The following is a 13,088-nucleotide window of genomic DNA, read 5'->3' as shown; positions in this document are numbered from 1 at the left end:
TTCCAAGGTTATATGATGGTCAACTGAAGGCCATACTCACTTGTTAATGATTTGAAAGCATTAGGAGCGTTACAATGGTTCACTGGCAGCACATAAAGCATTGTGAATTCGAGATGCGAATATCTGCTCAATTGCCCACAATTCAGTAACCTGGGAGGTCTCTTTTCAATTATTGCAAACTCTGGATTGTTCAAAATCTATGTGGATATATATCAGGCTTATTCCCCGGAGAAGTCTTTCGAATGACAAGGTTCACAGGCATCTTTCGGAGATAGGGAACATATATTCCGACAATTGGAAAAAGGCGCGTATTTGTACCATATGCACACTGTTCAGTCGTCATCTCTGAACATCCATGTCAACATGTTTGTTTGTGAGGGGTTCATGCCTAATGTAGATTAGCGTGTTCCCAATACGGCCTAGAGGCTGTCTGTCGATGAAGCTAAGCCAATTCAGGGATTGTGACTGGTGCCTGAGGTGTCAGACTGCAAGTATGTTAAGCTCACATGTGCATGAACGTCGCGCAAGCCGGGCCATTATTTGGATGTGATTGGCGCTCATATCATATTATGGTAAGTGACGTCAATAATACTCATTATCCTGATATCTTGACAAACACTTTGTGTGAAGCCACTGACACCAACAACTATCTCCGCGCAGGCGGATCGGACCGGTCTCGAGCCAGTGTCTATACGTTACGTATCAGCCGTCCATATGAAGAGCCTATGATGCGAGTAGCATTCAGTATTTGCAAGACTAGCTTTACATTCATTTAACAATGGCATAATTATGCGGGCCTAGTAACAAGTCTCAAGCTAGTAGCTATCAGTGGTATCTAGCATCAACACGCAAACATTCCACGAGAACAGAGAGAAATGACTTCTGAATGGCCAATTAGGACTTTTCAATTCCAATTACGAATTCAACTCTAGTATTTAAACTACCAAGTTCCAGGATCACAATTTTTCGATTCCCAGCCTGCCAAGCGCCAAACCCAATACGGCTAGTCCTTTGGCGATTCGGCCGGTCAAGATGCTTTCCAGCATCATACCGGCCCTCATCAAGGTACGGTCATAATGGATGCTGTTCACCCCGTTTTTGACGATGCGCTCTTTCAATTCGATAGTGTCATTGAGTTAAATTCAAATGCAAATATTTTTATTTGGATCTAAGAACAGACAGAAGAGCCACTTAGCGCTAACAAGAAATGTAATATTAAGAAAAATGCTCCCAAACACCAAAATGCATGCGCCAAAATACTACCCAAAAGAAATAGAGAACGCTTAAATATGAAGTCATAAGTTCCCACCCGTATGATGGCATGCATGGGGGCGTCCAAGCCTTGTGTGGCTTAATCGATTTAGCGCCATTCCAAATCTTTGGCCTCGATTATTCTTCACATAACGTCATGATCGATAGCATATGCAATATAAATGTTGGAAATGAGAAGAACAAAATGTGAATAATCATGCAAATAGAGAATCAGGGCGTGGTCATAGCGGGATATGTCTTCAGAGGTTGTGGTGAGGCGTGATCTGTACAATGTTGGACCAGTGACATGTCAAAGGCTAGCTGTCGTATTTAGATTGAAGGGATGGCTTATTGAAATGGATGTTTAAGCAGTGAACATCAGACGCAAGCGGCTTGGGCCTTTCTTCTTCTCCTTCGGCCGCTTTTCCTTTTCTGACGAAGTGCCAGACTTAGAAGGCGCCCTACTGGGCGCTCTGCTTGAAGATCTGCTTGGGGCTTTGCTTGGGGCTTTGCTTGGGGCTTGACTTGGAGCTCGGCTGGGTGCTCGACTGGGTGCCCTGCTGGGAGCCTTCGAGGGCTCTTTGGTTGATCTGGTGAAAATCCCCGAAGAGCTCTTTGGGGCAGACCTGGATTGCCTCTTGGAGTGTCCCTCCGAGGGCGCGTGTGCATGCGATCTGGATGTGCGCGACCGACGAGACCGACGGGACGAGGCCATGGAAGTTTCATCATCAAATTTGAAGCGTGGATCTCTCTCCATGCGCGCCGTGGTCACATCAATTCCAGACAATGCGGCCGCTCGTTGGGTAATGAACTCGCCATCTACCGATGTTCCCATGCTGACGGCTTCAACGTCTGCCACACCACGTCTCCACATTTCAACACGACTGCCTGATTGCAGGTTGAGCTCCATCAATTCCTCCATTTCCTGCTCCTCGTCCGCAGCCACGACAGTTGGCTCTTGGGAAGTTCCAGTGGCGCTGGCTTGGATCTTCTTAATGATCTTGTACCCTCCAAACATGACTACTGTCGCTCCCAGCCCCACACCAGCAGCGATGAGGAATTGTGGGCTTGCCAATAGAGCCCAAATTGCCGGAGCAGCGGACTTGAATGCAGTAAGCGCCGTTGGCGCCATTTTGCTGGCGACATTGCTGATTTCCGCCAGAGTGAGAGCGACCGCAGCCATCGCATCGGGGTTTTTCTGGAGATGAGCTATAGTGGCGGTTGCACTATGCTGCATACAATGCGCTTCTTCCAAAAGCCACTGCGCCCGAGTTACCAGCCCGTCTAGCTGCTTTTGATCATCCGCATTCTCCACCGGAGGGCTATACTTCGCTAGCGCGACCGGGTGAGCATCCCCATATGCAAGATCCATATCAATATGGGCATCGGATTTAGAGCGGGCGGTTGTTGGTCGAGCCTCAGGCTGGCGAAGTGCGACGTCATGATGGGTATGTCTGCGGGGAAGTTCTGTTGGCGCTTCAAAAGCCGACTCGGCTCTCGAAGCACTCGAATGCAAATCTTGCTCGTACCGAGACGGCGGACGGCGATGATGCACGCTGCGACTGGATTGATGTCGCGACCTCGAGGCGCGACTTCGCCGTGATGGTGCTACTGATGGGGAGTCATCAATCTGATAGGTGGCGAGAGCTTGCAGTGCTTGCTGCTCCGCAATCTTGGCATTGCGCTCCGAGTCAAAATGGGCCTTGCGTTCGCGATATGCGGCTTTTGCTTGACTGAAGACGCCGAAGAGTTGTTTACTCTGGTGCTGTCAGGATAACCTTCGATCGATTCATTTGAATCCGGGCTAGCTTACCGTGCTAACAACCTTGCCGGACTTGTCAATCACAGCGATCGTCTGGCCGAGCGGCGCCATCGCATAGGATCGTCGACCGTCAACGATCACCTCATTAGAAAAGTTTTTAAGAACAGTGAAGGAGCGGTGTAGAACGCTAATGATTTCGCCTGGATGATCTAATGGCCAGGATATAAATGACGGTGAAGAGGAGAAAGAAGAAATGACCAAGTATAAAATGGGATAATATAGGAGAAAAGAGAATTCTTAGTACCCAAGCTGATTAAGCTGATTATTTTTAAATCCCCATGAAAAGAGATCAGCGGTCAGGTCCGATTGGACTCAGGGTCCCCGTTACTTATGGGGAAGAGTTGATGCGGGAAAACGGGGGAGGCTGGGGCGATGGCATCAGCGCGCAGGAGTTGGGCAGAGCAGCGAACAGTAGCTGCAGGACCCTCGTAGGGCCGAGTTGGGTTCTAGTGATGCGACAGGCAGAAGCGAATTACAGAAGCTCGCATCACGACAAGACGAGTAGTTGGGCGCAAAGACCGCTGAGTGGGGGGACAGGTTTGTTGGCGATCTGTGATTGGGAACGAATGAATTCCTTCCAAGAAACCATGCTAGCGGCTTGGGAAATCACCAATAGCGCCGATATGCCCCGGAGGTCGTGATAAAGAAGCGGTGACTTGATGTTTCTGATTGGCTGGAGGTCACCGCCACTGTGGCTTGTGTCGTGAAATGCTCGCATCAGCCACAGGTGCTGTGGCGGTGCTGATATGTGCGCGCACGCGATGCTCGTTGTAACTTGTACGCAGTGGTACTCAGTACGAGGATGCAGTGTTCCGTGCGTAAGGCGTAAAGAGAAGCCCTTGAAATAAGACTCAATGATGATTTGTGGCGCGATCACTGCTGTATCACTCGGTCACACCGTCTCCCAATTGGAGAATCTCGGAACAATGAACCGTAGGCATGGGCAGCTGCAGGAAAAAACATCTTGCGATGAAATATGAAACCAGCATAGGGCGCTAAAATGTAAAAAGAGATGCGGGTGAAGTCATCCGTCTTATCTGTCCACCGCTGATCTCTCAAGCTGTTCTTTTCATCTGCACTTTCCCAGCGTTTTGCAATTCATACTCTGAATTCATGGCTGTGCTTAATTTTCAGTCGCGACCTCCTGTAGCCCGACTACAATGGGAGCCAAGGTGCGTTGTAGAGTTCCAGATCTCTCCAAGATCATGCGACCGTATGCAATGGAACAAAAGAGATAATCATACTCTCTGACTGACCACCCAATAGGTCGGCATGTTGTTGGAATCATAAAAGATATTATTCAAGGGGTGGTGAGTCGAATATTTGATCGATGGTGCAATGGCTAAGATTTGCCGCACCGCCATTTCTCGTCCTTTGGATTCTACGTTTTCTTTCTCTTCATCTTTGTGTTCAATCTTCATTCTTGTCGTGAAAATAAACCCAGAGCCTCCAGTTCCAAAGATTCGTTTTCCGGGTGGATCCAATCATCCGGCGCGGGGAGATCTGGCCTCCACACAACTTCTCAAAACTTGACTCTCCCTTAAATCATTGACTGACTGGGAACCACGCAATGGATATAGTGGATTCCGGAAGCGCTTCCGACGTGGAAGACCAATCCAAGACATGGGGATCGGATGCTCGGTCTTTAGCGTCTTTAGCGCAAAGTAACGACGATGCAAGCAGCGCACAGCCGCCAAGTGATTGCGGGATTGGGCATCGCGTGCTGGCTAGTCGCTCTGTCCTAGCATTGGCCATTGATGAAGAATGTGTATTTGCTGGCTTGCAAGGTGGTGATATTGTGGTAGGTAGTCATGCTGCATTTGGTCGCTTCTTCATTTGATGTCGATGTCGTGAATTCCCAATTCCCGGTCTGACTCATTCCCTAGGCTTGGTCTCTGGAGACATACGACCTCGTTCTGTCGGTCCACGCCCACCAAGAGAGCGTGCTGGGTCTGTATCTGTCGGAGGATGGGAACCTGCTATTTTCCACCGGCGGAGACTCGGTAATTAATGTAAGTTCCTGAGTATATCCCGTCACAGAGCTCCTGGGCACTAATCCGCTCCCAGGTCTGGTCGACAAGCACATTTGAGCGACTCTATTCAATCTATCCCCATCACGATGTGGGTGATATCTTTACTGTGGTTTATTCCGCAAGTAACCAAACCATCTATTGTGGTGCACAGAACACCAGTATCCAATGGTGTGATCTATCTGAAGAAAGCTCCCTGAGTCAAACATCGGCGGCTCACCCGTCAAAGCGGACTCATCGCTTTTTCGACTCGCGGGGCCCGGACGGGACGCGTGCTCCCCGACCATCGGATGGTACCCACTCGGTTTCGGAAGGAGGTCGAGTTCTATCCTTCAAGCGAGACCACCATAAGCTGTTCGCCCATCATGGATATGTCTACTCAATGCTTCTTGTGAAGGGTCTTATTGAGTCTGTCCCTTCTGAAGAGGTCTTGTTGACTGGTTCCGGGGATGGTGCTGTGAAATTATGGCGGATCGGTCAACAGCCGGGAGCAGCCCCAACTCAAATTGCAAAGCTACAGAATGAAGACCCTGTACTCTCCATCGCTGTGGAAGGCTCTTTGCTCTACTGTGGCTTGGCGGGTGGTGCCCTGAATATTTGGAATCTTGATTCCCAGCAACTAGTCAAGCGGATTGTCCGCCATACTGGTGACCTATGGGCAGTCCACGTCATTCAAGGCGTTGCAATCTGTGGAGACTCAACAGGAACAGTCAAGGTATGTCGTACTCTTTATGTAACCTTTGTTTGTGCACCAGCTGATCCTTTTAGAAATTCAACTCCCGATTCGAGGAAGTTGGTGGCTGGGTCGCCCACGAAGGCACCATGCTTGCATCTGCTACCGGCCGAGCCAAGGATCGACACATCTATGCAACAGGAGGCAATGACAACTCAGTTGGCATTTGGGACCTGACAGAATTCTTCCTCACTCAGGAGGAGCTACCACCCATCAGCAATGGTACGTTTTATTTTGCGACAAAAAGTATTAGTCTGCTAACTCTGATTTGGCACAGATGAAATGGTGAACAGTCTCGCTAAGTTTGTCTCATATAAGACTATCTCCGCAAGTCCAAAATTCAAAGGCGAATGCAATCAAGGAGCTGCGTTCCTCCGCCGTCATTGCAACTACCTTGGTGCGAAAACAAAGCTTTTGACTACAGGCGAGGACACTAATCCCATTGTGTATGCTCGATTTGATGCCACTTCGACGGAAAAGGTCGACAAGACAATTCTCTTCTATGGCCACTACGATGTTGTGGGTGCTGACACCAATCGCCCTAAGTGGAGATCCGATCCTTATCAGTTGACTTCGATTAATGGATTCCTCTATGGTCGTGGCGTTTCTGACAACAAAGGACCGATCCTTGCGTCTCTATATGCTGCTGCTGACCTCGCTCGAACGAAATCACTCCGTTGCAATGTGGCATTCTTAATTGAAGGGGAGGAGGAATCTGGTTCCCAGGGATTCCACCAAACCGTACATGAGCACCACGCTGAGATTGGGCCTGTGGATTGGATTTTGCTCGCAAACAGTTACTGGTTGGATGACTACAACCCCTGTCTAACATATGGTCTTCGAGGTGTGGTACATGCCAACTTGGTTGTCACCAGTGATCATCCTGACCTACACAGTGGTATTGACGGAAGTGCTCTATTGGATGAACCAGTCAAAGATGTGTCTATTCTGGTTTCTACCCTAGTTGGCCGAAAGGGTCGAATCAACCTGCCTGGGTTCCACGACTCCGTACGTCCTATCACAGAAGCTGAACAGAAGCGGTTTGAGGCCATTGCAGACATCTTGCTGCCTCAACATCCCGAGATCAAAGACCGACAGGCCTTGGTGAAATCTCTCATGTTTCGTTGGCGCGAGCCATCGCTGACCATCCATTCGATGGAAGTGCCCGGCAGCAAGAATGCAACTACAACTATTGCCCGACTTGCCAAGGCTAGCCTCTCGATCCGTATTGTTCCAGATCAACAGGCGGATGATGTTGCGGCGACTCTCACTGCATTTGCCCAGGAACAGTTTGCGTTACTTGAATCACAAAACGACCTCACCGTCGAGATCACTGGAAAGTCGGATGCCTGGTTGGGAGACCCAGACAATGAAATCTTCGCCACACTTTCAGAAGCAATCACCGCAGCATGGACTCCAGATCAGCAAGATTCGAAACATCAGTACCCTCCAATGCCTCCTCCCAAAAATGCACCGAAATCAGTCACCCCCAAACCGCCTGCCCCTTCAGGCCCGGGCCTTCTTCGCAACGATTCCTCCGACAGTCTAGCATCACGCGTTGATCGTGTGATCACATCAACCACCACCTCATCCGCTGAAAAAGCGGCCGCCCGTAAGCGGTCTCTACAGTCCGCCACTGTTCCGACATCTTCCACCCTCACCCAAACAGCCGCATCCCCCGATGACCCTTCCTCGTCTCCGTTGCCCATCCGAACCAAGTCCAACGCACAGTCATCAGAGACCCCCGACTTCACAGCCGGGTCTTCTGCCCTATCCACTTCCCCTGCAGCGGTGAAGCCCATCTTCATCCGTGAAGGCGGGTCGATCCCCACAATTCGCTTCCTGGAGAAAGTGTTTTCAGCACCAGCAGCTAACCTGCCCTGTGGACAAGCGAGTGATAACGCACATTTGGATAATGAGCGTATGCGCGTGGAGAACTTGTACAAGAGTCGAGAAATTTTCCGATACGTGTTTGCTCATTTGGTTGACAAAACATAAGGATCTTTGCTCCTGGCTATATCCAAGTATCCTTGCATTTTGTATACTATACAATTTTTAGCTTCACATCTGTCGGTTTAGGTACAATAAATTTGACACATTTTCTTACATTTCGAGCCGGGGTTCTGGCATCCTCGTTTTGGTATGTTTCGTTCCTAGTTTCCGGACAAAAGGCCATGGAGCACCTGGTATTGGATAATGTACAGCAGATTAAATTCGAACAGACGGTGTGCTCTTGAATACCCCTCCACGTTTGCTTCTGATCTTCAAATTATTATATTAGCTCGTATTTATATTTATTTGACTAGGGAGAAGTCCTGGATATGTACTTCGGTGATGCTACTTAACCATTGATCCCGTGCCATATCTTGCCATACCATGTGGTTGGGATCGTCACCTCCCAGTGTTCATTCTCAATTTCAGCTCGTCCGGTGTCGAGATCTGCCTGTAGTGGAGACACTAGACTATCTCGGAAAACCAATTTATGACCGACCCATAGCACGGCAAAAAGAATGAGGCTGACATATGCCACGAAAAAACTTTTGACGTCGAAGGAAGGAATCCAAGCCGTGAACCCTTGTGTCAACAGAATAAGAATGTTGAAAAAGAGTCCATAGTAGGCCAGAAAAGGCTGAAATGGAGCTTTATAAGGCAGGAAATTACGAGCGATGTTCCGAGCCTTTAATGCTCGCATGAAAGAAATGTGGCATGCGTTCAGCGAAGCCCACAGAATGAACCCTGCAACCGTCGAAATATTGAGTAACCAGTTGAAAACTGTTGTGCCCGAGGTCGAGATATTCATGAAGCCGAGAAGTCCAAACAATGCCGTGAGCACTACTCCGAAATAGGGCACGCCACCCTTTGTTGTCTTTCTGAACAGAGAGGGGGCATATCCGTCATTAGCCAAGCCAACTAGCATACGACTTCCGCTGTAAACGTTGGAGTTGGCTGCGGAGAGCACAACAGTCAATAGAACTGCGTTGATGAGACTGGGAAGAACGTCGACACCAGCCAATTTGGCGGCAATAACAAATGGTGATGCACTTGCATTAGACGAGCTCGACAGAAGGTCTTCGTTGTCAGATGGTACAAGGAGGCCCATAAAGAATACAGAGAACACATAGAACAGGAGAATTCGGAAAAATGTCGCCCGAATAGCCTTCGGGACTGTCTGCCGTGGGTTTTCAGTTTCACCTGCAGCTAAACCGACAAGCTCTGTTCCCTGGCAAGAAAACCCTGCTTGGATGAGCACTGCCCAGAACCCAACAAATTTCGCTGTGGGCCCCGGGGTAACGAGATAGTCGACGAATGGACCTGGTTGTACCCAATTACGGAAGCCGAGGTACCCTTGATCCCCGGCACCAGCATCAATGCAGATGCCGAAGATTATGAATCCGACCACCGTCAAAACCTATGAATGCTTGTCAGCCTAGTTGAGAGCCATGACCGGGGTCTATGAAATTCACCTTTGCAGTAGATAACCAAAACTCAACCTCGCCATAGAAGTTAACCGGCAACAGATTCAATATAGTAATCACGACCCAGAAGACTGCGATAAATATCGCCGTGTTGATTGTGGAATCCCAGTATTGGATGATGAGACCCGTTGCTGTCAACTCAAGCGCATAGGTGATGGCCCAGGAGAACCAGTAAATCCAACCCATTGCAAACCCAAGGCTAGGATCGATCAGTCGAGTAGCATAAGACGTAAACGCCCCAGACACGGGCAGATATGTGGCTATTTCTCCCAGGGAAGTCATGACCGAGAACACAATGGAGCCGATGAAGATGTATGCGATGAGAGCGCCAACAGGTCCGGCATGGGCCAAGGCTTCACCACTAGAGATGAATAAACCGGTTCCAATTGTACCACCTGTAATGAAATGAAGGGTTGAGCATTCAGAGAAAGGAGAGAAGATGATTTGAGCACCTACCGATTGCAATCATCTGAAGGTGTCTGCTCTTCAACTTGCGCTTCAGAGCTGGCGTCTGTCTTTCGCCAGCCAAAGACATGTTTTCTTCATCGGAGTCATTGCACACCCCAGGATTCTGGCGGCCAGGGAGCTGTTGTCCTTTTGGTTCCTCGACGACTTTTTTCTCGGGTAATCCCATTTTGAAAAGGGGAGGCTGGGGAAGATGAAAGCGAAGTGAGAGAAAATTTACCGCGCGAATACACGAATGAATGACTGGCGCGTTGAAAGTCGAAAATACGCAATGTCAACAAGATGTAACCAGACACGAGGTCCGTTTACAACAAATGCGCAATTGGTCTTTGCTGACAATAACTATCTAGTCATAGGTTGTTGAAGCTTGATATGTCTTGATAACAATTTTTCGCTTTTTTCCAAGGCGAATCTGTCAGGTGGTAGAGCAGCCGTAGAAACGTCGATTTGACCCTCCACGAAGAAAACGGGGAAGGATTGAGGAAAACACATTTCGCTTGATCCACACTGTGGGATCCAACTATCTAGAAAGAGGGTTAGCTCCGATGTCAGGATTCCCATCCGTCGCCAATTACCCCGCATAGACTTAAAGGAACGCCTCGGCGTTTCATCCCCTCCTCTTCCCCTTTCTTCCCGCATTTGCATATCCCCGAGAGGTCTTTAGCTGTAACTCAGCGGCACCGTAATATCCGTGGTTCTAATAGAATAAAAGATGGTAGAAGCCTTGATTCTAAGCACAGTAGCACGAGGTCGTAGCTCGTCTTGAAGATTAAAACTAGGAAGAAATCTCAAATAACACTCCTAAAATATCATTCTTTAGGAAATTGCGAGTCTTGACTGATCTTCAAATTCGCTGCCTCGATCCTCGCTGCCTCCCGAATCAAGCAGTGGTATGACTTGAATTTGCGCGCTTGGACACGCGCGGCAAAAATTTCGTCTAGCTCTTCCAAAGAACGTCCCTTCATCTCTGGCATGAAAAAGTAGAAAAAGATAACACAGATGAAGTTCGATCCAGCCCAAATGTATCCATATTGAGCACCCTGTGTTATAGTTTAGTGGGGGGCTCAGTGTTACTCATTGATACATGAAAACTCACCCAGTTCAGATGCTCCGGATTGATGAAATATGGCGTACAAAAGTTCACCAGCCAAGCAAGCAAATATCCCAGAGAAGTAGCCGTCCCGACAGTCCATGCACGAAGTCTCGAACTGACTAGTTCTGTAGCAACGGGGTAACTTGCAGCACCGACGCAGCCGTTATAAAAAAACATGAACAAGGCTGTAAATGCTACCAGAGTCCTGCCCGTTGGTAGAGTATTTGGGCTCACGGTAGCAGCGATGGCACTCGCTAATTGACATAGCCCGCATCCGATGGCGCCAATGATAAGAATTGCGCGACGTCCGAATAGCTCTCGGATGGCGTACATCCCGACGTTGACTCCCAAGAAACCAAAACAGGTGTTCATGATGGAATATTGGAATGCTTTGGTAATACCGCAAACTGTAAAGAAGTATGCCTGGTAGCCTATGAGGAACCATACACCAGATGCAGTTTGGCAGCCGATCATGCAGTAGCAGAGGATGGTTCGGCGAAGGTCAACGCCTAAAAGATGTGGAGAACTTCTTTAGTATCAAAGACTTGTAACATGGATGTCGCAATCTCACCTCGGAACATATCCAGCGCTGCCACATTTCCTTGTTCGCGTTTTTCCTCTTCTACACCCTTCACCATCTCTACCCACTCTAGCTCCAAGAGTGATGGTGCCATTGTTGTGCTACTAGTACTTCCCACCTCATCCCCACTATCCCCACTCGTTTGAGATAGCATTCTAGAGAATGCTGCACCCCGAAGCTTCTCCAATGACCTTCTAGCTGCCTTGTCATCGCCACGATGGAGCAACCATCTCGGGCTTTCAGGAACGAAAAATAATGCAAAAAACAATAGCGTGGGCACGATGTAGAGACATGCGAGAGGAATTCGATAGGAAAGTCGATCGAGTCGCGTTTGCGTGTAGTTATCAACCAACGCACCCAGGATACTGCCAATATTCACCCAGTATGCGAAAAGGGCAACCATGACTCCACGCATGTGAGCCGGTGCTACCTCAGAAGTATAGATATTCGAGAAAGTGACAAGGAACCCATTGGCGAATCCCAAAAGTAGGCGTCCAAAATATAGTACGCCGGCAGATGTAGTTCCGATTTGGATCCCAACTGCGACTGCGTTGACAATACAGGCGAGCCAGAGAGCATGGCGGCGGCCTAGGTAAGCTGAAAAAAAACCTGCAACCAAGGAAGAAACGAACGATCCTAGAGTCAAAAGCGATGTGATAAGTTGTTGAACGGTACTCTTGAACAGTTTGTGATGTTAGTCAGTTCATGAAGTCATGGTAGACGAGGGAAAATATCACTCACGTCAATCGCGTAGCCTGTATCGCTACTTGGGTCACGGTATCCAAATACCTTCAGGAAACCAGGCATGGCTTGAAGTGAGCCAACGGCAGCTAGATCAAAGCCATATTGCATGTTGGCCATTGATACAAGACAACACAGAAAAAGGCACTTCCGATTCTGCCATAATGTTGTTGACGACATGGTGTCTGACATGATGGCCATACTCGAGGAAAGAATGGAAGTGGACCTTTTGCAATAGGTCACCCTCTCTAGCGAGAGAAATCAACCTATATAGCCTGGAACCTCAATGGCAACCGTGCGACCCTCAACGCGGGGGCGTCACGACTCAGATTTTACCCCGAGGGTTCGATCACTTGGCTTTTCGGGGAATGTGAGACTGATTGAAGCTTTCTTGTGGTCACACGAAGCATGTGTTCCTTGTTTTGCTTAGACTGAAGCTTGCCTCCCCACAAACCCCGCATGTACTCTTCAATGCCGGGGAACAACTGGGCCGGCCCCACCTCGCATAATTTTCAAGGTCTAAAGAAATCAAAGGCAATTATCAAGATCTTCATGGTCTAGATGTTATGCATTTGAATTATCATCCTTGAGGCAATATAGTGGGACTAAGGCATGAACTCCTTCCAAGGCTACCTATCACTGCTACCGATCCTGAGTCCTAGCTAGAAGTCCGCAGCAATGCAATTGCCATTGGAACCTTGAGAGACCAAGTCGATGATTTGTATCCTGGGATACCAGAGTTTCTGGAACGGCCATGTGGGGCAAAGTACTTTGCAGATAATGTGGCTTTCCTGGCCCCTAATTTTGGATGTCTTTCCCAGTGATACTGAGAATGATACCCCGCAACCTGGAAGGACTAAGCCCGCTTTGAAATCCCAGTATGCTCTTAAAGAGTGG

General features: G+C 48.7%; 4 protein-coding genes across 4 annotated transcripts; 1 reads left to right on the top strand and 3 right to left on the bottom strand.

The window, feature by feature from the left end:
- Positions 1-1,615: 1,615 nt before the first annotated feature.
- N7484_004458 (uncharacterized protein) lies at positions 1,616-3,124 on the bottom strand (the record flags this gene model as incomplete). The annotated part of the gene is made up of 2 exons (XM_057114878.1): positions 1,616-3,010; positions 3,065-3,124. The coding sequence occupies 2 exons, from the start codon at positions 3,122-3,124 to the stop codon at positions 1,616-1,618; spliced, it is 1,455 nt and encodes a 484-aa protein (XP_056975018.1).
- A 1,519-nt stretch (positions 3,125-4,643) lies between these two features.
- On the top strand, positions 4,644-7,834 carry N7484_004457 (glutamine amidotransferase subunit DUG2; the record flags this gene model as incomplete). Its single annotated transcript, XM_057114877.1, has 5 exons — positions 4,644-4,874; positions 4,960-5,085; positions 5,141-5,818; positions 5,872-6,058; positions 6,114-7,834. 5 exons carry the CDS (start codon positions 4,644-4,646, stop codon positions 7,832-7,834), a joined length of 2,943 nt encoding a protein of 980 aa, XP_056975017.1.
- Positions 7,835-8,177: 343 nt separating this feature from the next.
- N7484_004456 (Arginine permease CAN1) lies at positions 8,178-9,946 on the bottom strand (the record flags this gene model as incomplete). The annotated part of the gene is made up of 3 exons (XM_057114876.1): positions 8,178-9,245; positions 9,301-9,707; positions 9,769-9,946. 3 exons carry the CDS (start codon positions 9,944-9,946, stop codon positions 8,178-8,180), a joined length of 1,653 nt encoding a protein of 550 aa, XP_056975016.1.
- A 640-nt stretch (positions 9,947-10,586) lies between these two features.
- Positions 10,587-12,311, bottom strand: N7484_004455 (uncharacterized protein; the record flags this gene model as incomplete). Its single annotated transcript, XM_057114875.1, has 4 exons — positions 10,587-10,817; positions 10,874-11,379; positions 11,442-12,126; positions 12,192-12,311. 4 exons carry the CDS (start codon positions 12,309-12,311, stop codon positions 10,587-10,589), a joined length of 1,542 nt encoding a protein of 513 aa, XP_056975015.1.
- Positions 12,312-13,088: the final 777 nt, after the last annotated feature.

Source organism: Penicillium longicatenatum (assembly GCF_028827895.1).
Source record: "Penicillium longicatenatum strain IBT 33135 chromosome Unknown contig_2_segment0_segment0, whole genome shotgun sequence".
Classification (NCBI taxonomy): domain Eukaryota; kingdom Fungi; phylum Ascomycota; class Eurotiomycetes; order Eurotiales; family Aspergillaceae; genus Penicillium; species Penicillium longicatenatum.
The sequence above is the reverse complement of the archived record's forward strand: the minus strand, read 5'-3'. Positions and strand labels throughout refer to the sequence as shown.